This window comes from Ambystoma mexicanum, chromosome 6p (genome assembly GCF_040938575.1).
Source record: "Ambystoma mexicanum isolate Mex_15411 chromosome 6p, UKY_AmexF1_1, whole genome shotgun sequence".
Taxonomy (NCBI): Eukaryota; Metazoa; Chordata; class Amphibia; order Caudata; family Ambystomatidae; genus Ambystoma; species Ambystoma mexicanum.
The window spans coordinates 437,862,860-437,889,540 of NC_090935.1; the positions used below are offsets into that span (position 1 = coordinate 437,862,860).

The window sequence follows — 26,681 nt, forward strand, 5'->3', positions numbered from 1 at the left end:
GGGACTAAAGTTTTCCGGCGCCTGGCATCCCTGCCCGCTCGGGACTTGTAATGTCCCAGTGGCACTGGGATATCAGGCGCCGGAAATGGTGTTACAGTAGCCGCCGGACTTGTAATGAGGCCCATTGACTGTTTAATATGCACTTTTTATAGCAATCACTGCTTCCAGTTTTGCTAATCTCTCTGTAATTGTTGGCATTTTTTTTGTTTTTTGTTTTGTTATAAAATCACTCGGTTCAGGACATGACATAATTCACTTGCGATAACAAAATATACAAATTAATAGCACGCACATCTGCATATATCTCCACAGGGAACGTGTTTAAGGAACCGACACAACCCATTTGGAACAATGGTAAACATTAGCAGGAAAAGAAGCCACAGTGAGAAGTACGACGACAGTAATGCTGAAGGTCCTGAGGGTCAATATCCATCTGTTGGAGGGTCTGCGCCAGTGCGTATCAGGTAGTTCTTGGAGGGCGCCCATATGTCCTTCCGGCGATTCCCCAGAGGTTGCAAGCCAACCCACTGCTCCTCAGTATCACTGGCCCAAGCGACCGCCCTCAGTCTGGTTTATTGGTGGTACAGTAGGTTTCAACCAGTGCAGTAATAAAATAGACATAAGGTCACAAGTGTACAATCCCTCCCTCCACGGTTTTCAAGAACATGGAATAAACTCTGCATGGAGGTAGCATCCAACTTGACAACCGTCATATCAGTAAGGATAGTACAAACATCACCCCAGTATTCATCTAATTTAAGGCAACTCCACACCTTGTGAAAGTACCCAGCCCCCTAACTCCCCGCACCTAGGACAACAGCCCTCGGCAGTTTGCGAGAAAAGCTTCAGCCTTGCAGGTGTATAATTGTATCTGTTTTATCAATCAAAATCGAGAGTTAAAGAAGACCTCCTGGGCTTGTGCACACTGCACACATCTCTCCCCAGGTGTCATCCGTAATTATCAGATTCATATCTGTTGCCCATTTAGATTGCAATTTTGTCAGGGGTGTCAGCATTCGGTCTTTTATGAATTGTACAAGGAAGTGACTGTGCCCCAAGACCCGTAGGCTCCCATTATGTACCCAAGTAAGGAATCATCCTCAGATTTTACTGCCCCCCCCATTTACACTTAAGGACCTTGCAAACACCAATATAATGAAGCCATTGCGAGGATTTATATTGAGTTAGGGCAGGAATATTGGTAGCCAAAACAAAGTTCCCATTCAAAAATGTGCTAAAGCCATCTTGAGTACAATGTCGTACAGTAACTGCGTCTACCCTGGGAAATACTGTATCACAGTTCCACAGCAGAAAGTTACCATGATAGGGGTGTGCGATTCCCAGCAGTTTCCATATTTTGCACCAGGCTAATGAAGTGACACTCTCAGAGTCATAGCGGGATGGGTCTGTCAACACCGGGGGCACCACCAATGCCCTAATGTTGCGTCGCCTTGCTGTAAGTATCTCAGTTCTGACGTGCGGGGTGACCCCCACCCCCAAATCAAAAAGCTGCATTTTGCGCCTGAGTTGCCAGGCAGTATGCCTGGAAATCAGGCGCTGCAAACTCTCCCCCACCCCTGCACACGAGGCATGACCAAGGTGTCCCATTTGAGGCGTACTGCGCTGGAATTCCACACAAAGGCATTGACAACAGCTGGCAGCTCCTTAAAGAATGCTGTGCCGGGCCATAGTGGTATATTTTGAAAGTAATAAGAACATTAGAGCGAACCGTCATTTTAAGCAACGCAATTTTACTGCAATGGTCAGTGGTAGCTGTGCCCAGGTTGCAAGCTTAAGCGAAAGACGGGCCTGATATTCAGTATAGTTACACTCATAAAGTGTGTTATGATTTCTAGCTACCGTGACCCCCAAGTACCATTGTTTCCTTCTTGCTCAAAAATTCACCTATATCGCTCAATTAAATAATATTACCTTCACCCCCCAATGTCTTGGACAAGATTGCGAGGATTTAATCATCTAGTAGATGTGGAATAGTTTTCTTTATTGAATTGACTTCAATTAAGGTTCGACCCAGATATAGTACTGATTTAACCTTTGCTTTAGCATGAGATTATCTGCCAAATAAGGCAGGTTCTGCATCACTATTTATGTTAACTCTTTAATATAGTGTGGCAGCCTTTGATGTTGTAAATTATTCCATTCTGATTTAGAATCCTTGGATAGTAGCGGCTATCCAAGTATTCTAGAAACCAAGATGGAGTGCTTTGTTTCCTATTGTTTATGATCTAGACAGATGTAAGATGGATTCTTTCAAGTTTCGTTTGCTTCTACACATTTATATTCTCTAAAGCACCTGCTCCTACCCCTGCCATGCAGTGAAATATCCTGGCAACAAACAGTTTTTGTCCAGCTTTCCAGCAGCCTTGTTACCATTGAAGCCTGGGTAATTGCTAGTCTATTTGATGCAGAAAGGCAGCAAGAGGGCGATCCTTCTTTTGAGGCCAATGCATCTTCCAAATAAGTACTCTGACCTTTACTCTCCTCCATTATTATCTTGCTCTCAGGTTCTCATCAAACATGTATGTGGCTGGCGGTGATAGCCTTAATTCCCAGATAAATGCAGTGGTGAAGCACACATTTGACCAAATGAGGGTTATCTACTATCTCTGAAGTGTTGTGTTTCTGTGGAGGGTCCTCCTTATCATGGCATTTACAATACCACATGAGATGGCTGCAGTGGGTACAACATACTGCTGGTTTTGTCATCTTAATAATTAAGTAAAATGACCCTGTCTCTTAGTTCATTGGCTTTCTTACCAATCTCAGTTTGACTTCAAGTGGTGTTCCAAGTGTGCTGCTCATGTGTGGCTTCCTTTTCGGTTTGAGACACTCCACAGTTATGGCCTTGTCCGCAATTGGAACTGGAGTATCAGCTACAACTGCAAATAAACAAATTTAAAGTCAAGCTTTAAGAACTATCTTGTTTCTCAAAACAATATGATCCATCTTGTTTGGATGCTCTTGTAGCTTCTTGACGGGATGCTCTTCACTGGCTTCCAGTGGACAAAGAATCATTTTTTTAATTCTTTATGTAGTTGTAATAAACCTAGCTGAGCTGATCTGATATGGAATGCCTGCTCAAAATTCCCAGATTGTAATTTTTCTTACTTTTGTAGGAGCGACCACATAGAATCAGTAGAAAACAAGATCCTTATGCCCATGTGGAAAGGACTATGTAATGGGGGGAACTCGTACTCTTGCTCTTACACCATTAACATTATTTGTTAATGGAGGTTAACAAATCTGGAGCAACATACCGTCCAAACTGGGAATGGAACCCAGTAAACCAAAATAGTAGGAAGTCAATAATCTCCTGTATTTTCAATATGTTTTTCTCATACTGGAGAATTTTGTTGTGACCTCAGCTCCGGTGTCACTTTTCACATGTTGGGCCTCTGAGGACCCTGTTGTATTTTGTAATTATTGCTATTGTGGTGTCAAAGAAAATACATCTGTTGAAAATGGAATGGTTATTGCACTTCCTTTGTTCCCTTGATCCACTTCTTTCCTTGCCTGTTGCTTTCACTATCACTTAGAAGTGGTGTACCTAAATTGTAGCATAGTAAAGAAATCTCCAATACAACTCCAATAATAAAATATAATAAAATAGGCATTTAAAAAAAATAATTTTGTTAGGCCACTTTTCTGACTTGTTTGTTCTAATGATTGAGTCTGTAATATTTCCCTCCGGAGGTTTCCCACCAGCTTCATTTCTCAGAATCAGTTGATCATTGTTTAATGAATCAACCATATTAATATGAATCTGTACACATAACTTCTGCCCTCACTCCCCATAGGTTAACATTGAAGAATACTAGATTGCCAGTCCCCATAGGTTAACATTTAAGAATAATAAATTGCCAGAGCTGGTGGTCATGTACCCCAAAGCTGCAATATAGGCAGGGGAGGAATGTCAGCTTTTGGCCCTTGGGCAAGTACAATTTTCTGGCCCATGCTACAGTGGCCCAAACCTACAATGCAGTGCAACTAGACTCAATACCAACCTCTCTGCCTCCAGTACATTCTCAAGTATATATAGTAGACAATATTGAAAGTACATTTCTACAACATATCTTTCAGTTATTTATGTGGTTTCCTAGAGAGCTGGGTCCATGGGACCCTCACCCAGATAACAAATGTTGCAAGATGATTTCACTGGGATAATATAATTTGGTGAAATGGGAAAGCTGGTGTTTGAGCCCAGGTATCCTCAACAACCAGTTTGCAATTTGACGGCAGGCTTCTTCTCATCCCAATATTAGTTTTAGGCCAATGTAAAGAGGGGCAGACACTAGAGAATTCATTGGTAGAGCTGAGTCAGAGGGTCTGGTTTCACTATAAGAGCCAAACATGTGCACAACAAAAGGCTCATACAGTACTTGGTGCCTCCGCTCCCCATAACACAAAAACCATGCCTGTCACCCTGTCTGCCCACTTCCCACCACAACATAAGCACCTCATTCAGCATCCTGCCTTCCCATCAATACATATTATACCAATCGTTAATATGCATTTATGGAGTAACGCTATAGATTATAAATCCATATGAGTGAGACTTTCCCTACAGACAGTAAAGGAAAATAAGTGATGAAATCTCATTTTCTCAGGATCCCATAATGTGTCAATTGTGGAAGGCGGCGGTTTGAGCCTCAGCTTCCTGGTTCCAAGTTTCAAATGTAGACAACAGGGGACATTTCATCTTCTCCTATTCCATCTACAGCATTAAAACCAACGAAACACTTACTGCAAATTTGTTTTTAATGGCTAGTACATTGCTCACTAAATCTGGATTTCAAAGTTCCAGGTCATATATTAAATCAACCTGACACAATTTGAGAGGAGTCTTAATTGAAACATATGTCCATAAAGCAAGAATGCATTACTTTGTCAGAGGAAAGATATGGGTTGAACCAGGCCTACAATTTGGCCAGTAGCATGACGATGAAGCACAGATCTCAGTGCAAGTCCCTCAATCTGCTGACCTACTTTTCCAGATTCATACCGCTACCCCATTTAGCCTATTTCCCATAGTCCTCACCCCCTAGTGTCCATCCTCTGCACAACGTCCTTGATGCCCCTTCATCACCCTTCTTTACAATTAACTTTCTGACCTCCATTCCGTTTTTGCTCAATCCATAACACTTAACTCAATCCCCTTCCCTTACCTTACCTCTCTTGCCTTCATTGCTCAGTCACCTATTTGTTGTCACCCACCCTTTTCCATTGCCCTGCTTCACATGTTGATGCTAGACCAACTTGATATGCTGGCCAACCTCTGCCAAACACGACAAGAGCCTCTTGTCATGGTCTTGCTGGTACTTGTGGCTATGTGGTCTGCACTTGGACAATGCAGGGGGAAAGATGCTGAGGGTACTTCACTTGGATTGTGCTCCCAAGATGCACTTGCTTGGAAAGTCAGCTGCATAATTCAGTTAATTGAAGGAGAGGGAACTGCGAGGAGAGTCCAAGTGGGAACTCGAGTAAGAGCAACCTATTATTTTGTTTGCGTGTATTTGTGACTGGGTAAACTAAGATTTGAACTTCCTTAGAGCCAGTGGATTCATCATGTTATATGCTGTTATGGTGCATACATACATAATTAATTTTGGAACTAAATAATGGACATAGTTCCTTCCACATACGCGCTCTTGATAAACATAGACACCATGGCATTTATAAATCTAGGGAAACCTCGACATCTGTGAATACCACGACACCTTATCAAATGTTGCTTCTTTGTGCCGCCTTAATTAATGCCAGACTTGGTGTAAAGAATGCAGCAGCATCAACAATTTCATCAAGTCCCAAAATGTAGATTTACTTTTTTCACTGAAACCTGGTTTATTACCAGCTCTACGGCTCACTTTAATCTTTTGGTACCTTTTAACTTTCATATTAAATGGCTGAGCCGTGAATCCCAGAGGGTGACAGGGTTTCAATTATTGCCAAGCCCAATAATAGCTTTCTTGGAAAACATTGAGCTCTTTCTTAGAACAGAAGCTGTTCAATACACCAATTTGATTATTCTCAGAGATTTCAAGATCTGGTGTCACATTTCTGACTGTTTCTGCCTCTCACAAATGTGGTCATTGTCTTGATTTACTAATGTATAAAGGTCATGCTGTGTCTTACCAGGACACTATCCCAGTTGTATGGTCGGATCATCATGATATAATTTTCTCCATTCAGACAGATCAGGCAGTACTTCATAAGGCCCTCCGCTTATTGACATCCCCTTGTGTAGAAAAACATACATCATTACAATTACAGGCATACAATTATCGAGACTGATCCCCTTTAGTGCTGATACCAACTGTGAAGACTTTATTCAGTCTAATATGTCCACTGTACAGAAAGTCTGCGATTTGAACCCTCCTCTTAAATCTAAGAGCAAACTCAAAAACAAGAGCAATAAGTGTGACTGCCGCACTATAATATATGTCTAAGAACGTCTATGCAAGTGGTGAGCCGCTCATGCATAGAAACAACCCCATTGACATCCATGCAACCCTCACGCTAAGCACTGCAGCCAGACATCTCTCGCACACCCACACTACTGAGACCAACGTGGCAGACCATGTAGCAAATCACCAGAATCTGAACCAGGGTTCATCAAGGAGGAATCTGATTCAGAGCACTAGCGGGATCAGAGGCCTAGGCACATAGTTGATAGAAGAGCAACAGGAAGAATGTGGTGTCTGCGGGACCATGCACACACCTGCTTCAGCAATGCTGTCTAATACCCTCCACCAAGCCCTGTCTGCCAGCCACCACAAGCCTCTAGAATGGCATACATTATGCTAGATGCAGCTGGTTTTGAAGTCATTCTGTTATGGATTGTATTATGACAGTTGTAAAGACTGGAGGGGGGGTTTGTACTTCTGCTCTCTATATGGCAGAGGAGAGGCACAGAGGACCCCAGCCAAAATTCTCTATTATTGGTATCGTGGTCGAGCAATCAAGGCCTAGCTTCTCAGGAGGTAATGCAGGCTGGTTCTTAAGTACAGTGTAGTCCCCGAACCCCCACAAAGGAATGTCCACACACTGTATTAGTTAAAACATAGTCTTTATATAATTAAGTTCAATGTTATATACAATCACAATAACACTTTATGCTCAGTTAATCTGTAATGGCAAATATATACAGTTCTGAGTGGTACCACAATTATTATTAGATTCCATTAAAGTGCTTCAACTGTACTCTGGTTAAATGTCACACAAATCACTTAATGAAAGGTAACCAACCATAGACATAGGAGGAAAGCCGGGGATTAGAACAATTGGCAGAATACTGGACCTTACCACTAGACACAGTTCTGTGTGGAGATCCTCCCACCTGGGCAACCTGTAGAGTAAAGGTATATCACAAGCCCAGTCCATATATTGTTCTAGAAGTCTTATTTCCTTCTAAAATAGTTCTACAACCACAATGTACCTGGAACAGCAAAGTTCGTCGTCGGGTCGTCGACGGATCCTTCTTGAGCGGCTCCCTTTAAGGCCGGAGCCACGGATCGTCGAGATCCCACGAGGAAAAAGGGGTGAACAACGACAGCGAGGCGGCAGCTTCATTCTTAGCGGTGCTCGGCGACGACCGAGTGTTGGCGTCCTGTAAGGAAAAGGCATGCGGGGCACCTCGATGACGATAGTTCAGGACCGCAAAGAGATGGTGAATAACTGTGGCCCAGCAAGGGTGTCAAGTCGTCTGGCGTTTCTACGGTCGTAAGGTGGCAGGAAACCCACTGGGGGATGCTCCTCGGCGCGTCAGCGGCCTTGTCTTTCTCCGGCGGGTCAAATTGGTCGACGGTGCAGGCGAAAGCGTCCTTGGATCAAATGTTACTTGGGCAAAGGGAGCACGGCGGCTCCGGTCGGTGACGGCGGTCGGCGACGGTGATGGACCACAGTGATGGACAACAGTGTCTGGGCGCTTCTCCTTGTGGTTCCGCGGCAGTCCCCGTCTCTGGTCGGCAGCCTGTTGTAGGTCTGTCTACCAGGGAGCTTTGGAAAAGATCAGCTGGTGCACGATGGTCCCTCGTAGCTCGGGAAGAGGGCACCTAACCAGGTCCTCTCTGGGTCAGTCCTTGGAGACACAGCAGCTTTCAGATCGACGAAGAAGAGCAATAGCAAGACTTCTCTTCCAGCAGGGCTTCAAGGATAAGCTTCAGTTTCAACTCCAGTTTCTCTTCAGCTTTTGAACACAAATTCTAGCAGTGAGATGCCCCCAGTATACTAGTTGATCTCCCATCCATTCTGCTGGGTCACACTCAGGCAACCAATTGGTCAGAAGGGCATTCATGCAGGCAGGCAGCCAATCAGGTGCATAGTGCATTCAGGCCATTCACTTCTCTCCAGACACTCACAACAAGTTATGTGTATTGGGACAAGTACCCAGCCATTCAAACTCCACACTGCATTCATACCAGTTTCGGGCAGGGCTGTCTCAGTCATTGTGTCAAACACCAGAAACTAGACATCCACAACAAGAAGTGCATATTCGTCGCACACTCCATTCACCCAGGACCCACCCACAGGGTGTACCCACAACATACAGTCACTGGGAAGTCTCCTGCCAGTCTGGCCTGGACTTCACAACAACACCATATATGGAACTTCCACCCAACAGCCAGTCAGGGGGAAGGGACAGAGTCAGGGCTTCCCAGGACTTTGGAAAACAAGGTAACAGGCAATAGAAAGCAAGAGGCTACAGGGGCCATCTTGTTTCCTATCAGGAATCAACTGATTCCAATGCCAGGGCCTGGGTATCCCAAAATGGAGGATACTCAGAGCACCTGTCAAATTCAGCATGGAGCTGGCACCAGAGCATACCCTGCTCTGTGGGCCACACACAGGTGCCCAAAAACCTACACTAGGGGCACAGGGTTGCACCCCTTCCCATGGGTGCCATAAGAGTATCCCATGGGTATGTACACCAAAACCAAAAACAGGAAGAGCTGCACTGCCAGGAGTCCCACATGGACTCCTGTGCAGACAACAATACAGAACACAAATGAAAAAGGACTACAGGACAAGGACAGGGAGGCCCTGCCCTCCAATGCATTTCCAGCATCACAGTCACCCCTCCCAGACTGAGGTTAGGGTGCCTAATCTCCCACGAAATAGACACCCTCATCCAGACAGTCAACATACCTTCTGTGGGATGTATTGACCCACTAGGCTCTGCCCTGCAGCATCACTGTGTGCTGGTGGCACCAGAAACAACAAAATGGCAGCAAAAAGCCCTATGCGCACTAAACCTCTGAGAATTGCGCAGTGAAACCAGAAAGTTGGCTGCCAATCTACTTTGACTGTGTCCGTAGTGGAACAGAAGACCATACTGCTAAAACCTATTTTTGGGCTGCCCACAGAGTGAAATTGGAAACTACATGAAAGACAGTGCTTCATTGCAAGGAAACCCAGAAGTGCTCTGAAATCTGTTTTTCCTTGGTTGCTGAAATTACAAAATAATGATTCCAAGCATCATACAATATCCAACATCCTTGCTGGGTGTTAACCGTCACCTTCTTTAAAGAATCCACATAAGCACACAATGTCCGGAAAAGCAGATTCCCTCACAAGAATATCCACATTAAAAAGTGTGCTTGTCTGTAGAAATCTGTCAGAAAATGGGCGCAGTACCGCCGGCTGCCTGTTTGACAGCTGTCAATTAAGTACATTGGAAGCTTAAACTTGTGCAGAAAATCAAATGGTTGAAATGGAGTGACTTGCTATCAAAAGCAATATAGTTTGCAAATATTTAATCTCTATGTCTAAAAAGACTGGAATTAGAGATCTGTTTGCCTGTTTTGAAAATGTAAGTTTATTTTATCAAAGACAATTTTAAACAAATTGAGTTTTAAAGTAACCTCTGATGCCAGCCACAGAACTTCAAAGCAAATTTCACAGCGTGCTCCAAACAAAAGGCACCTTCCTTCTGTTCTCTGTCCCAGGAATCCAATTCAGGTGTTAATGGAGAGGGGAGGAGATTTTGGGCCTGTTGCACTGGGGAGGGACAAATGGCATCCTGGATTGAAAAGATATGCAGATGCAAGTGTCAACAGAAGCCCCTGCCAGGGGAAAGAGGCGGGGATTGCTCTGAGACACCAGGAACCTTTGGAGGCAGGAATAGACAGTTATGTGTTTCTTTAAAGCACAAGAAAAGTATATTTATGAAAAGGAATGACACAGAATTGTGCGAAATTGTAAGAATTGTAAAATGACAGTATTGTTAATATGAAAATTCTGGTCACGTTTTACAACTACTCAGAACTCTGTGCTATGTTCAGGGACAAGACTACAGAATTTGTGTTTTTCTAGCAATGGTGGTGATGTCAGAAACATGAATGATTATGCCCAGATATCAGGCGCACATATGTGTAAAAATGGGGACAAAACTGACATTGGCTACCAGACCAAAAGTGCGAACAATTGCCAAATCTGAACCCAAGCTGTCACCGAGACGGGGCTCGGATGAATACTTGCTCCACTAAATCTGTGATACCAATATGCCATTGCTAACAAGTTGGTAAAATTGTAAACATGTCTTGTATGGAAAATAGATTCTCTGTGCAGAAACAAAGGGGAGGCTCTCCCTGGATCATAAAATACAGCGTCATCTTGACACTCTGTTTTCTTCTCAAATCGGGAGAGGAAATACCCTAACCAATAGAATACCTAGGGGTGTGCCTAGTATAATTCAGCATACCCACCCCTTTAGGAAATAAATAAATAGAGATAGCTTAGGACCTAGAGACAGACACATTCACCCACCAACCGATTGCTGGTGGAGCACTTTGCAAGAGAAATCCATATCCAAGACTCCAGACTCCAGAATTTTGAAAACAGAAAGTCCCATTTTCAAAGTTGAACCATTCTCAGATTGGCCTTTAATAAATCCTGAAACCAGATTTTACCCCAGACCTCCAAGGGGAACCAAAAAGAACAGCCTGGCTGTGCTGTTGCTGCTTTCTTGCTAAGAATTCTTGCCAGAATCCAGAGATTCAACCCAGTAGAGCAGAGCTGTGACCAGATAGCTGCGATCCAGAACCAACCCGTCAGATCCAGTCCAATCCCGCCGTGCAGTGTTAGAGTGCCATACTGAGTGCAGAACCAGAGCGCCTTGAGTCCAGTCTGGTGTGCTAGCTGAATTCCTGTCCAGAAAGTCTTCCAGAACAGGTCCCTGACGGGTATATTCCAAACATTGGTAGTGAGTATCCACAGCATAGGATTGTCGCTAGCATATATCTTATCCATAAGTAATCCTATCCAAACCCATTCTATTATATCCAGAACTGCATTGTAGAACATGTTTTGTCTTACCTGACTCTTTCTCTCATCCCTATAGTCCTTTGGTAATAGTAGTGTTAAAATCATCTTTGCGCTAATATATTTTCTGAAGAAAGGCGAGCGCCTCGGCAGGCCAAACCAACCAGTGATATCCTGGGCTGGTGGCCGTGCTGTCGTGTAGTTTGCATCTTCATAGTCTCCCTAGTGTAAAGAAATCTTGTTTGTTAATTTTAAAAAGCATATCTTTATTTTGCTATTTTGACTCTTTCTGAAAAAACAACCTCCACAAAAACCTTCATAACTTCTTCACCATGTATGCTAAAAACAAAATGTAAGTGTCAAATTGAAGCTAACATCCTCAGCTTTCCTTCTAGCTATTCTGCAATCGCGCTTACCACGCATGGAAAAGTTTGCCGTAAATTTCTCGTTTGGCTGAAATCCATCATGTGTGAAATAGCTGTTCCTTGCATCCGACCTCAGAATTAAGTGTTTAACCTGCTAGTTACTCAATAATCACTGCTAGTGTTTGTCTGATACATACAAAGCGGCTCCCACTAGTATTGAATCCATTTTAGTGAATTAAATCCATTTTCAGTGTTTTCCCATTCATTCAAAGCCACATTCAAAATCATTTCGACCCGTTTGCAATCATTCCTGTTTTTCTCTGTGTTTGCTGGGGGAAATTGGGATTGATACTGTATTTGTTGAGTGTGTATTCCTGAAACCTGTTTTCTCTCCTTCCATCTCTTTATACTGCATATTGGGGGGATTGAGTAGTGTGCAGGGGAAAAGAGTAATCACATTGCATTTTGATTGAACCCACACAAAGTATTATTCTATGCTGCATTATTTTTCCTATCATTACTCCTTCTGATTAAAGAGATTTATTGTGACATCACCCCATTGGTGATTATTGTATAACCATTAAAATAGTGTGATATATATATATATATATATATATATATATATATATATATATATATATATAGTGAAATCCATAAATAAATATTTTTACTTTGCAAAACAGCCTCCTTCCTGGTTCAGTGTGACCGGGGGGGATTCAAAGAGAGGGGCGTGATATAAGCGTATATCATTCCGAAATAAAAGAACTTATAGACATAAATAAATAAGGGTTTCAATTGTGCTTCCCACGCTAGATATTGACTTAGGTGAAGTGCCTGGTTGAAATCACTTACACTTCTGGAAAGGCCATCTGCATTATCATGACTCTTCCCTGGTCTGTGCTCTATGGTGAAGTCTAGCCCTTGCAGGCTAATGGACCACCTGAGCAGTTTCGGGTTCTCACCCTTCATCTACATAAGCCACTTCAGGGGCTTATGATCTGTTTGGACCTTGAGGGTAGACCCTGTAAGGTAGGGCCTAAAACGCCCAAGGCTCCAAACTATTCTAAAACATTCCTTTTCAACAGTAGCCCACCTAAGTTCTCTACCCTTGAGTTGTCTACTGATCAATATGATAGGGATGTTCCCTCCCTTTGTCATCTAACTGGGACAAGACAGCTCCAATTCCAGTGTTGCAGGCATCCGTGTGGACAATAAAGGGTTTGCTGTAGTCAGGTGCATACAACATAGGTGCCCTACACAGACTTTCCTTCAAGCCATCAAAGGCCCTCTGACAGTCTTCAGTCCAATTAGGCTGTTTGGGTGAAGTCAGAGCTGTCAGAGGTCTAGCTATGGTTCCATAGTCCACCATGAAATTGCGATAATACCCAGTGAGGCATAAACAGGCTCTCACCTGGGTTTGAGTAGTGGGAGTCTCCCAGTCATGTACATCCCGTACTTTACTGGGGAGAGGTTGGGTTTGACCCCCTCCTACCTCATGACCAAGGTGTTGAGAACAACACAGGTGCCCTACACAGACTTTCCTTCAAGCCATCAAAGGCCCTCTGACAGTCTTCAGTCCAATTAACCTTCCTAGGCTGTTTGGGTGAAGTCAGAGCTGTCAGAGGTGTAGCTATGGTTCCATAGTCCGCCATGAAATTGCGATAATACCCAGTGAGGCACAAACAGGCTCTCACCTGGGTTTGAGTAGTGGGAGTCTCCCAGTCATGTACATCCCCTACTTTACTGGGGAGAGGTTGGGTTTGACCCTCTCCTACCTCATGACCAAGATATGTGACTTTTCCCTGAGCTATCTGGCACTTGGTGGCCTTGATAGTTAGGTTAGCTCTTTTCAATGCCTGGAACACCTTATACAGATGTGTCAAATGCTCTTCCCAGGTGGAACTGTAGATGGCAATGTCATCTACGTAGGCCACACAAAATGCCTCCAGCCCACTGAGCGCATTATTGACCAACCTCTGGAAGGTGGAAGGGGTATTCTTCAACCCAAAAGGCATGACCCTAAACTGGTAGAGTCCCTCAGGTGTTGAGAACACCATCTTTTCCTTGGCATGGTCCGTCAGAGCTATTTGCCAATAGCCTGAGGTAAGGTCAAAGGGCTCACAAATATGGCAGCACCTATGGTGTCCACGAGCTTGTGAGCCCTGGGCAATGGGTGCACGTCAGTTTTGGTAATGCCATTGACTCCTCGGTAGTCCACACAGAACCTCCAATCCTTGGTACCTGCCTGGGAACTTGCCTTCGGGACAAGAACCACTGGACTGGACCAGGCACTGTTTGAGGGTTCAATAACACCCAGATCCAAAATCTTGATGACCTCAGCTCGAGGTGGTTCTTAACTGTATCTGACATACGATAGCACCTGCTTTTGACAGGCACACTGTCACCAGTGTAAATTTTGTGTCTACACCACTGTGTAAGGCCTGGTTTCAGTGAAAACAGAGGGGCATACTGCCGGAGCAAAGCCATGCAGGCCCTCTGCTGCTCTGTCATCAGATCTGGAGAGAGATGCACTCCCTCCACTGAGCCATCCTGAGGGTTGCTATGCAGCAAATCGGGAAGGGGCTCTCTCTCTTCTTGCTCTGAAGCTAGCAAGAGACATGAGACTTCTGTTCGCCTGTGGACAGGCTTGAGCCTGTTGACATGGAATACCTGAGGGGCTACCCCAGGGACTCCCATGTCAGCCAGATAATTGACTTTGCCCTTCTTGGAGATGATCCTGAAGGGTCCAGTACACTTGTCTGCCAAAGCTCTAGGCTTGGCAGGCTCCATCACAAGGATTTCCTGTCCCGGAGTCCAATCCACTTGCAAGGCTTTAGGGTCATGCCAGTACTTGTTCAATTCCTGCCAGTACTTGTTCAATTTGCTGTCGCCTGACCCATCATCTGTGTCATCCTCTGTCTGAGGCCTAACACATAGTCCCCCGCTTGCTTGGCGGGACCTGGAAGGGTGGCTTCCAAACCTTCTCTGATCAAGGCAATGGGCCCCCTCACGGGATGTCCAAAGAGTACCTCAAAGGGGCTGACACCAACACCCTCTTGAGGTACCTCTCTGTAAGCAAACAGCAGGCATGGCAGGAGGAGATCCAATTTCCTCTTTAGGGGCTCTTCTAAAGCGCCTAGCATGCCCTTGAGAGTTTTATTAAATCTCTCAACCAGACCATTGGTCTGGTGATGGTAAGAGGTGGAAAACTTGTAGGTTACCCCGCACTCTTTCCACATGGTTTTCATGTAACTAGACATGAAGTTGGATCCTCTGTCAGAGACAACCTCCTTAGGGAATCCAACACAGGTAAAAATTCCCAGGAGAGCCCTGGCAACCACCTTGGCAGTAACAGTCCGAAGGGGTATAGCCTCACGTTACCTGGTGGCATGATCAACCAAGACCAGGATGAACCGATGTCCACCTGAAGTGGAAGGGTCAAGCGGACCGACAATGTTAATGCCCACCCTCTCAAACGGTGTGCCAACCACTGGCAAGGGCTGCAGTGGCACGATAACATTGCCACCAGTCTTGCCAGATGACTGACAAGTGGGGCAGGTCTTGCAGTGGGACTCCATTTCTACTCCCATCGGGGGCCAGTAGAAATGGGCAGAGAGCCTCTGCCTGGTCTTCTTGGTACCAAGATGACCAGTTAAGTCACCTCATGCCCCAACTGCAGCAGGAAGGGCCTGTAAACCTGGAGTACCACCAACCTCTTGAGGGCACCAGGTTCAGGCTTAGTAGGCTCACTAACAAGGAGCTCACCCTCCCAATAGTTCCGGAATGTCCTAGGCACTTCTCCTTGTGCCTGGGACAGGGCCTATTTCCTCAGACCCTCGAGAGAGTGGCACTCTCTCTGTCCCTTACAGAAGTCCGCCCAGGTGGGTCCCCCTTCAGCCAAGGGGAATTGAAGGTCGGGGTGGTCCTCTGGGATGAGAGCCTCTCCCACAGGAGAGCCTTCTGCCTCTTCTCCCTCAGGAGTTGAGTTTGGGTTTTCCACGGGACCCAGCCCGTCGGGAGTATGGATCGCAATGGGTGCTGTAGGACCAGCAAGAAGAGAAGGAGCGCCTTTTGCAGAGGTGGCGTTCTTACTCTTCTGTCCTCTTGCCTTAGGCCTCGCCTTTGGCTTGGGTACCTGACTCACAGCCAGACCCTGTGTCTCCTGTGACCTAGTGACTGCAGCAGCAGTCATGGGGAGACCATCCGAGATCAACCCCAACTCTACTAGAACATTTCCTTACAAAATGTTAGCAGGGACATTGTCCTGAACCAGGACAGGAAGCTTTGCTGTCTTGTCTCCAATCATGAGTGTGACTAAGGCTACATGTGATAATTTGGGAGGCCCACCAGCTAACCTAGTGGTTCTCAGAGGAGCACCTACATAGTCCTCTGGCATGAGCAGGGTCCTGTCCACCACTGTCATGCTTGCCCCAGTGTCTCTCAAACCAGTAGAAGGCTGGCCATTCAAGAGACCACTTCTCAAAAACCTACGGGTGTTCTGTGGGATAGTCACCAGTACTTCCGGGTACTGGTTCCAGGCTCGAAGGGACACTAAGGAAATCTCTACAGGAGCACTGAAGGTGATCCCTGTAGAGGAGGGAAGGAGAGTGGCCTCCACCTCAGACATGGGGTAAGGGTAGCTCAGGCTGACAGCCTGTACTCCAAGTGCTTTACCTTTACACTTGGAGTCACCCTTCTTGTGATTCAGAGCCCACATTCCCAACAAGTGGCAGGAATGCGGGGTATGGTACTGGAACCACTGGGAGCCTGCTTTGCAGCAGGTGGACCACTACTCTTATTCCCGCCTACAGACAGATGACTTATCCCCACTAGATATTTGGGTCTTAGAAGAGGAAGGTTTTGGTTTACCTGACTGTGATTGCTTCTGGAACTCCTCAGCTTTCTGAGAGGTCCCCCTTTCTTTGTCCTTGTCATTCCGACTGGAGTCCTTAGGGGATACCCGGTGGGAGACCCACTTGTCAGCCAACCTATCCGGTGTCCAGACATTTGGTCGACCTAAAACTGGTCGAATGACATTTGGTCGACGCAATTTGGTCGAAAACCAAATGGGCGATTTTTTTTTTTAATTATATATTTATTTTTCGGGTTTTCGTTTTTTACAAAAATGGGTTTTATAAACCCCCCCCCCCAAAAAAAAAAAAAAAGGTGAAAATAAAAAAAAATAAAAATTCGACCATTTGGTTTTCGACCAAATTGGTTCGACCATTTGTCTGGTCGACCAATTTTTTTCGACCAAATATCTGGTAACCACCTATCCATCTTAAAGGGATCCAAAATGTTCTGGTCAGCAACATACTGACGCTGCTCTGGTGAACAGGCTTCAGAAAAATGCTCAAAAAACAAACAGGTGGGACAATTCAAAAAAGTTTTTACTTTGTAACCATCAATCCACCCCATTATGTTCATGTGTGCAGCACTCACCCAGTCAACCCAAGACACATTGGGCCTCATTACATGTTAGGCAGTAAGGTAATAACGGTACCGGTAAGGGATTAACGGTATCGCTAAATTCCCTAGCTAATCACGACCCGGACTGGCCGCTATTAGCGGCACCGCTAAGAACGGTGCCACTAATAGCGGCCAGTCCGTGGGCGCGCGACCCCTCAGGTCGGAAATAGTGGAATGGCGCTAATAGCATGCCATTACAAGGCATGCGGACATGCAAATAGCGGCATGGTATTGGCCCAAGAAGCCCATACCGACATGGAGGAAATACCAGCATCGTGAACCACACGTTAAGAGAGCTGAGTAGTGTCCGCACCTGCCACAGGTGGCCACAACAGCACAGGTAGAGGCAATGGAGACTGGGACAGCACAAAAGGAGCAAGATGGTTCCAATACTTGCAGCATTACATGGGCTGGAGGACATGATTGCATTGCAGCACCAACAACAACAGGCAGCACAGAGGAGACACAGGGGGGGGAGTATGGCGATACTGGCCCAGCAAGCCACACCAGTGCACCCAGGCTTACCACAGAGGCAGCCAGCAATCCCCAGGATTCTAGCCATTCCATTCAACCTAACCCCTGAGCAGATAAGCACCCTGTGCCGCCTGGACCGGGATACCATCACCACCATGGTGGACATGAATCACAACGACATAGTGAGCCACATAGACATCCGTACTGCCATCCCCCCTCTACTGAAGGTGGTCACTGTGCTTGACTACCTGGCCACAGGCACCTACCAGCATACGGTAGGGCAGATACATGGCATTTCACAACCAGTATTCACACGCACGCTGACCCAGGTGCTTGATGCCCCCTTGAAGTACACAAGTGAAAACATATCCCTGCCACAGGAGATCTCCGACGACAAAGTTGGCATCTATTCACTGGCATGCATCCCAAGTAGCATCGGGCAATCGACTGTACCCATGTGGAAATGGTGCCCCCACATCACATTGAGGCTGTCTACTGAAACAGAAAGCATTACCACTCCATCAATGTCCAAATGGTATGTGACTCAAAAAAGAGAATAACACATTGTCGTGACCGATACCCCTTATCAACCCATGAATCAATGGTCCTGCGGAACTCAATGATACCACGCAACATGGAGCGCCATGCTGGACAAAGTTTGTGGCTATTTGGTGAGTAGCAGGACAGGCACATGGCAGTGTGATGTGGGGTGTGTTTGGGGGGGAGAGATGCATACTCCAACTGGTTGTGGACTGTCGTCCGTACAATAAAGGGACATACAGATGTACGCCAATGTCCACCAACGCAGCCCACAATGGAGAGGACACGAAACCACATGCAAGTAGTAAACTGCACAACAAAGACATCAATCCATAACTCAATACATGACACATCTATCCACATGCACATTGCACAGCATACCATACCCTACATGACACAAAGCTGCTACATGCAGCCAATATGCATAATGTAAATGTGCGTTGAACAACATCACAACAGATGCGCCCTTGAGTGCATGCAAATTGATCACCTGTAGCCATTGTACAGAACCACACCCGTACACTACTACTGAAATGCCGCTTCACAGCATGGGGACATTGGAATCATAATGGCAGCACACTAGCAGTGTCGTACAAAGGTTGTCTGGGCCCAGGAACACCTAGGACATGGGAAATACTGCCAGAGGCATGCATGGTGCATGTCCACTTGCAGGGACTATCTTACCTTCTCACATTGCAGTTACACAAATCGTTGCCATGCATGCTGGGATTCGTGGATGCCAATCAGAATGCTAACAGGATTAGTGTGAAATGTCCAGGTTGCAATTGAGGTGACCAGTTACAAGGCCCCATTGTTCCAGCCATGCAGGTGATGCTGGCTATCCCCTGACGAGTTGGCTCCTTACCCCTATAGGAAACACACAGAACAGGCACGAAGAGGAATAGAACCTTGCACAGAACCGTACCCGCGTTGTGATAGAGCAGGCATTTGGCCTTCTGAAGACACGGCTCTGGTGCCTAAGCTGGCTGGGTGAGGCTCTCCTGTACGGCCATGACAAAGTGCCGAAGATAATCATAGCAGGTGTCATGCAGCACAATATGTGTATCAGACGCAATGTGCCTATGCCCCCTTGCATTGACATGCAACCACCTGATGAAGATGATGTTGATGGGGATGAGGATGGGGGAAATGGGCCGGCAGGACATGCAAGAGGCGATGGCCAGGAGGGACACGATGTGCATCAATATCAAATATTCTGAGAGACAAGGGTCAACTCTTTTGGATGGAGATGGGTATTGTTGCCCTGCTGTATGTGGTGGGGCGCACAATGGGCCCTGTCCCCAATAAAGTACACATACACCATGATGAAGACCAAGCCTGTGTTTCAACTTGTCAACAGTGTATTATGATTAATTCGTGAACAAAAAGTGCATGGCCCCAACTGTGCAAACACCCTTTCCCCCCTCCCCCACAACACTCCCAAAAACACCCTTTCCCCCTCCCCCACAACACTCCCAAAAACACCCTTTCCCCCCTCCCTCCACAACACTCCCAAAAACACCCTTTCCCACCTCCCCCCACAACACCCCCATGTGTGGCTTGTAGTGCATAGGTGTCCTGCTGCACATGTGCCAGCTAGTTCTTGCTGGTCCTACTTCTCATGGCCTCCACTGCCATTGGGAGGTTGGGATGGCGTGCGCCTCATGGTGCGCAAGGAGCGGCGGCGGGGGCTTGTCTGACGTGAACTCGCAGAGGAGGAGGTGCCCGGTTGATCCTGTGGTGGGGGGATATTGTCGCTCCATAGCGTTCGCTATCCGTGTGAGGACCTGTCTCAGTTGGGCCAGCTCCTCGCACAGCCTGTTTGTGCAGGCCTCCATGCCCTCTCTTGTCTGGCTTGCATTCGACCTAACCTCCTCCCTCAGACGGGCTGCCTCTTCCACATGCTGGCCAACCAGCGCTGTAATTTCCACCTGCCTCTGGCTGATGGTTGCCAGGTCATGGCGACTGCATCCAGCTCTTGGGGTGGCTGCTGTGCCCTGGTCCATGCCTCGGCCATAAGGTGAGGACACCTGTGGGGTCCAGCGCCCTTCCACGGTGTCGTTGCCAGATTGTCCATGGATACTTGATTGCGATGGTGGCCGTGGGCTTGGCACAATGGATTGCGGGGGGCTGGGGGTCTGCCTTTGCGTTTCAAGGTCAATGGTCTCCTCCACGTCCGACAGCGGCGCGGTGGCTGCTGCCTCACCAGTGGAACTGGTGGCAGCAGAGAGCGGGCCCTCTGTGCTTGTTTCCAATGACTGGGGGAACACAGCCGTGGGTGCAGCAATTGTAGCAGCCGTGGCTTCAGGCCGTGTTGAACTGGTGCTCTTGCTGCCTTTACCCCTCTGCTGGTGCTCACTCCTCCCTGTGCCCCTTGAGGTGGTGGCGGTGTCCCCTGTCTCCTGTGTCCTGGCCTTTTTCTTGGCTGGGGGAGCATGTGTCACAGTGCCCTGTTCATCACTGTCTGTCTGTGATCCTGTGGGGGACAAAAATAGGGAATATCATTGGTGATGGTTCTACGTGCCTTATGCAGAATGATTACATCATGCCGCTCTATGCATTGGGACCTCTTTAGTTGGGAATCCGGTAATGGGGATGTCGGGTGGGTCATGCATGAATGGGTCTGTGTTGCACGTGTATGTGGTGATGCGTGCATGTGTGTGTGTTGGGGTGTGATACTCACATTGGCAGGGTTGTGTGCATGTATGTTTGTGGCTGGATCCATGGGCTGATTCTGGACTCAGATTTGGGGGACCCCTCACCCTTCACAGTGCATTGTTTAATGTGTACACTCACCTCCATCTGATGAAGTGGGCGCACCACGCTCCATGTCTCCGACTCCCGCGATGGATTCCACGCCAATTGTGATGGCGCAGTTCCCCTACTACTCCCGGAGTTTGATTGGTGAGGCAGGTTGCGATTTGCAGCCAGTATGCTGCGGACCCGGAGCCGTAGATCGTCCCACCGCTTTCTGTAGTCCTTGACAGTGCGGGTGGTGGTGCCCACCGCACTGACTTTGTGGGCCACCTCTGCCCAGATGGCCTTTTTCTTCACGAGGGTCTCATGCCGCATGTCATTGGCGAATCCAACATTGGCATTTGCGGCAAGGGTCTCGGTTAACATGATCAGCTCCTCACTGGTGAATTTGTCTTTGCGCTGCCGATCCGCGCCTTTCTTGATGGCCTTTGGCATCATCAGGGTATCCGGGATGATTTGGTGTTGGAGTTGTGTGGAAACAAGTCCTGGGTGCTGATTATGGCAATGGATTGTGTTTTTAAAGATGGCCGCTGTGCTCTTTCCCGTTCCTGTGCGATGACGCTATTTCCAGTTCCGTAATTTTACAGTCACCGCTAATAGCGGTGATCGCTAATAGCGGTGATCACTATTTGCATGTAGCGGGAGGTCAGAAGTGCTATCAGCGCTTTCGTCAATGCCGGTAAGGGACTTTTTGAGGTCTTTGGCGGCATGGCGGTAGGGTCATTACCGGCATGGCGCTGTGCTCGTGTCCGCGTACTCGTAATGCCACGCTATTAGCGGCATCATGCCAAGCAGGACACGTTAATAGCACCATGCCGGTAATGGCCGGATTTTAATGGATAACGTGTAATGAGGCCCATTCTCACTCTTCTTAAAATCCCTGAACCTTTAAAGGTATTGGGTAGGTGTCTTGCTAAACTTGGCAATCAAAGCAGACTTCATGCACTCATACTGACCCCTTTCTACTAAACTCAGTTTCAGAATACAGTCATATCCAGTCTGAGGCACTCTGCGTAACAAACACTTAGCCCAAAATCTCTTATCAACATCATGAATTGCACAAGCCATTTCAAACACTTCAATCCACTGGAGGATATCAGAACCCTCCACAAACATACCAACCACATTTTTCATAAACTTGGTGGCTGGGGACCTGCCACTCTCAACTGGTCTAGCTGAAGTCTCCACTCTAGCTTTCTCTAGCTGGATTATTTGGTGCTCAGTGCCCCTATCTTTGAGTATTACTTGCTGTGCCAACTACTCTTTCTTCAACTCAGCTTTTGCTGCCAACTTTTTGTATTGAAAGGCTAACTGTTCCCGTTGTAGCTCCAATTTTAAAAGTTCAATCTTCAGGGCTTCCCCCTGAAGAGCAGTGCTGGGGTTCAGATCAGAGGCAGCAGGAATGGTGGAATTCCCAGAATCAGATTCAGCAACAACCCCAGGTGCAAAATCCTCATTGGTTGCATCCCCCCTTCAAGAGTTAGTCTGATAGTTCAGGAGGGCAGCTATCAGCTCAGCCCTAGACTTATCCACAAAGTCTAACTCCCTGACTTCACAAGCACTCTGGAGAGCCTCTAAGCTCATCCTAGTAAATTTACCATTTGCAATAGCCTCCATTGCTTGTAATGCAGTTATCTTGTACACAACTAAACCTCAATTTAACAAAGTGCAGATATTTTGTAAGTGGCATGGTTATACACGGATTACACTGATTCTTAAAACCATAAGCATCACACTGCTACCACCAGTGTAAAGACTGGAGGGGGGTCTGTACTTCTGCTTTCTATGTGGCAGAGGATAGGCACAGATCACTCCAGCCAAGATTCTCTATTATTGTTATCGTGGTCGAGCAATCAAGGCCTAGCTTCTCAGGAGGTGATGTGGGCTGGTTCTTAAGTACAGTGTAGTCCCTAAGGCAGCACAAAGGTATTTCCACACACTGTATTAGTTAAAACACAGTCTTTATATAATTAAGTTCAAGGTTATATACAATCACAATAACTCACTGTGTGCTTAGTTAATCTATAATGGCAAATATATACAGTTCTGAGTGGTACCACAATTATTATTTGAATCCATTAAAGTGTATCAACTGTACTCTGGTTAAATGTCACACAAATCACTTATTAAAAGCTAACCAACAATAGCCATAGGAGGAAAGCAGTTGATTAGAACAATTGGCAGAATACTGGCCCCTACCACTAGACACAGTTCTGTGTGGAGATCCCCCCATCTGGGCAACCTGTAAAGTAAAGATATATCACAAGCCCAGTCCATATATTGTTCTAAAAGTTAAATTTCCTTTGAAAATAATTCTACAACCCCATTGTACCTGGAATAGCAGAGTTCGTCGTCGGGTCGTCGACGGATCCTTCTTGAGCGGCTCCCTTTAAGGCAGGAGCCACGGATCGTCAAGATCCCACAAGGAAAAACGGGTGAATGATGACGGCGAGGCGGCAGCTTCTTTCCTAGCGGTGCTCGGCGATGCCGGAACGTCGGCGTCCTGCAAGGAAGAGGCATGCGGGGCACCTCGATGACGATAGTTCAGGACCACAAAGAGATGGTGAAGAACTGTGGCCCAGCAAGTGCGTCGAGTTGTCCTGCATCTATACTGTCATCAGGTGGCGGGAAACCCACCGGCGGATGCTCCTCGGCGTTGGCAGCCTCAACTTTCTCCGGTGGGACAAAGCGGTCGACGGTGCAGGCGAGAGCGTCTTTGGATCGAATGTTACTTAGGCAAAGGGAGCACGGCGTCTCCTTGTGGTTTCGTGGTGGTCCCCATCTCCGGTCAGCAGCCTGTCGTAGGTCTGCCTACCAGGGAGCTTTGGCAAAGATCAGCTGGTGCATGATGGTCCCTCGTAGCTCGGGAAGAGGGTGCCTAACCAGGTCCTCTGTGGGTCAGTCCTTGGAGACACAGCAGATTTCAGATCGATGAAGTAGTTTCTCTTCAGCTTCTGAACACAAGGCCCCCAGAAACACTAGTTGATCTCCCATTCATTCTGCTGGGTCACACTCAGGCAACCAATCGGTCAGAAGGGCATTCATGCAGGCAGGCAGCCAATCAGGTGCATAGTGCATGCAGGCCATTCACTTCTCTACAGACACTCACAACAAGTTATGTGTATTGGGACAAGTACCCAGCTATTCAACACTCCACACTGCATTCATACCAGTTTCGGGCAGGGCTGTCTCAGTCATTGTGTCAAACACCAGAAACTAAAAATCCACAACACGAAGTGCATATCCGTCACCCATTCCATTGACCCAGGTCCCACCCACAGGGTGTACCCACAACATACAGTCACTGGGAAGGCGCTAGCCAGTTTGGCCTGGACTTCACAACAACACCATAAATTAAACAGGGACAGAGTCAGGGCTTCCCAGGACTTTGGAAAACAAGGTAACAGGCAATAGAAAGCAAGAGGCTACAGGGGCCATCTTGTTTCCTATCAGGAATCAACTGATTCCAATGCCAGGGCCTGGGTATCCAAAAATGGAGGATACTCAGAGCACCTGTCAAATTCAGCATGGAGCTGGCACCAGCGCATACCCTGCTCTGTGGGCCACACACAGGTGCCCAAAAACATACACCAGGGGCACAGGGTTGCACCCCTACCCATGGGTGCCATAAGAGTATCCCATGGGTCTGTACACAAAAACCAAAAACAGGAAGAGCTGCACTGCCAGGAGTCCCACATGGACTCCTGTGCAGAAAACAATACAGAACACAAATGAAAAAGGACTACAGGACACGGACAGGGAGGCCCTGCCCTCCAATGCATTTCCAGCATAACAACAGTTCCTGGCCACTCTTAGGAAATCTGCAACCCAAAATGTTTTTTTGAAGAAAAGAAAACTTATTCAACTAAAATGACTATGCTTTATATGAGAAAAGTTGAGATTGATATTTTTTTATTTAATTGCAAAATGGTGAACTGTGCAAGTTGTTACTTACCTTATGTTTTTGTCACTTAACTAATGGCATGGGTAGGTGTGTTTATTTTTTACTTTATTTTTTATATAAACGATTAATCTATGATAAAACGAAATCTGTCATCATCAGTGCAAAAAATGTGAACCCTGCCTGCTTCTGTGTTATTAAAAGTACAACACAAAATTTATGTCTTCAATTGGCAGTATTATTTATTCTGCAATTTCTGGAACAGCCACTTGACTGTGTTGTGTACCCAGAGCGGCAAGGCCCTGACTTGATATGATAAGATATGATAGGTTATTTATAACACGCGTAATACCCACAGGTTTCTAAGCGCAGAGCCGGGGATCGAACCTGTGTTGCTCCATGTTGTCTTGCTTCCAAGGCGCGCACATTGCTGCTGAGCTAATCTCCCGAGACAATGCTGCTCTGATTGCATTTCCCCTCTCCCTTCCCCTGTTTTTGACGTTATCTAACTTGCACGATCTGAATGACACAAGGCCTATAAAGATCATTTGTCTTTTCCTCCCTCTGTCCTGCCTCCCTTGTCTTTTGTGCATAAAAACACTTGTGTACAAACGCGTTATAAATTACAAATCATATCATATCATATATACATGTTTCAGGTGAAATCATTACCTTTTGAAAAATAAGTCTGGATTGACAAGTTTAGATAACTAATCTTTTCTTTACACTTTTTAAATCAATAGGCTCATGAATGATTTATCAGCATATTTCTATTTGTTGCAGCAACTGAAGTTTATGCACACTCCCCATCAGTTTCTACTCCTAAGCAGTCCACCAGCCAAAGAATCCAATTTCAGAGCTGCTAAAAAACTCTTTGGAAGCACCTTTGCATTTCAGTAAGTTGGATTAATGTAGAATGCAATGATTAAATCGGAACAAAATGGTTTAATGGAAATTATTTGAAAATGTTCAAACTTTCTAACCCAATATTATCCATAAAGAACATTTGGTCAAATGATAATGTCTACTTATATAGCACACATGCCCCAAACTGAATAAATGCAAGAAACTTGACTAATTGATGTTATTAGAGAACTCAGCAAGTTAAGCGCTTACTACAGACATCTGAGTTTAGCCTGCTGGGAATTTTCTTTCGAACACTAAGGTTGACTCAGCCCTTAACCTTTCCAAGATTGATACATTTGAAATCATTGCATTGAATAATAATTACACCTATTGCTGCTTTGCTAAGCAGTTGGACCAATCTGTCATGAGTCACTATATGCATACTATTATTACTGACCTTAGCAATACTAATTTTTCTGACCGGAGAATAGTTGAATGGGTAATTAGCCCTGATAGTATTTAAGCTTTCTTACTGACAGGTCATGAGCACATTAGAATCTTCTAATACCAGCTGATTACTAAACCACAAAGAGAGGAATCATCGAAGTATGAAATAGCCATATACTATCTTGTTCTTATGTATCACTTGCTACCCCAGTGTACGCCATATTGTAGTGCTGTTATAGTTTAATGCTATTAAAGTTAGAAATTCCCAAATAGTGAATAGCTGAGTCACCCTCTGAACATTCACATCAATGAAGGCAAGATTGAGTTCAGGTCTTTGTAGTGAGTACTGAACTCACTGAGCTTTCTGTGCAGTTTCTCAGCAAGAAAAGAGCCTACCAAGAACCGCTTAGAAGGAACCAATAACATGACAGGCAGGCCAAACTGTTAAGACATCTTGTGTATAGGATCATTATAAATGCCATATCATATCATAAACCCCCCTGTGAAGTAATGTTTCTACCTTATTGAGCACAATATGAGTAAATAATAATATCACAATGTAGAAGTGTATTTCAGATTTGTAAGATTTTGCAGGACTGGGC

At 46.1% G+C, this 26,681-nt stretch overlaps 1 protein-coding gene across 3 annotated transcripts in view; it reads left to right on the forward strand.

Moving 5' to 3' along the window:
* PARP8 (poly(ADP-ribose) polymerase family member 8) overlaps positions 1-26,681 on the forward strand; it is a 1,351,312-nt gene that overhangs the window by 757,993 nt on the left and 566,638 nt on the right. For all 3 annotated transcript variants that reach the window (XM_069627250.1, XM_069627248.1, XM_069627249.1), the window contains one exon: positions 25,570-25,682. In XM_069627250.1, coding sequence (XP_069483351.1) covers positions 25,570-25,682 — 113 coding nt within the window. The remainder of the gene's footprint in view (positions 1-25,569; positions 25,683-26,681) is intronic.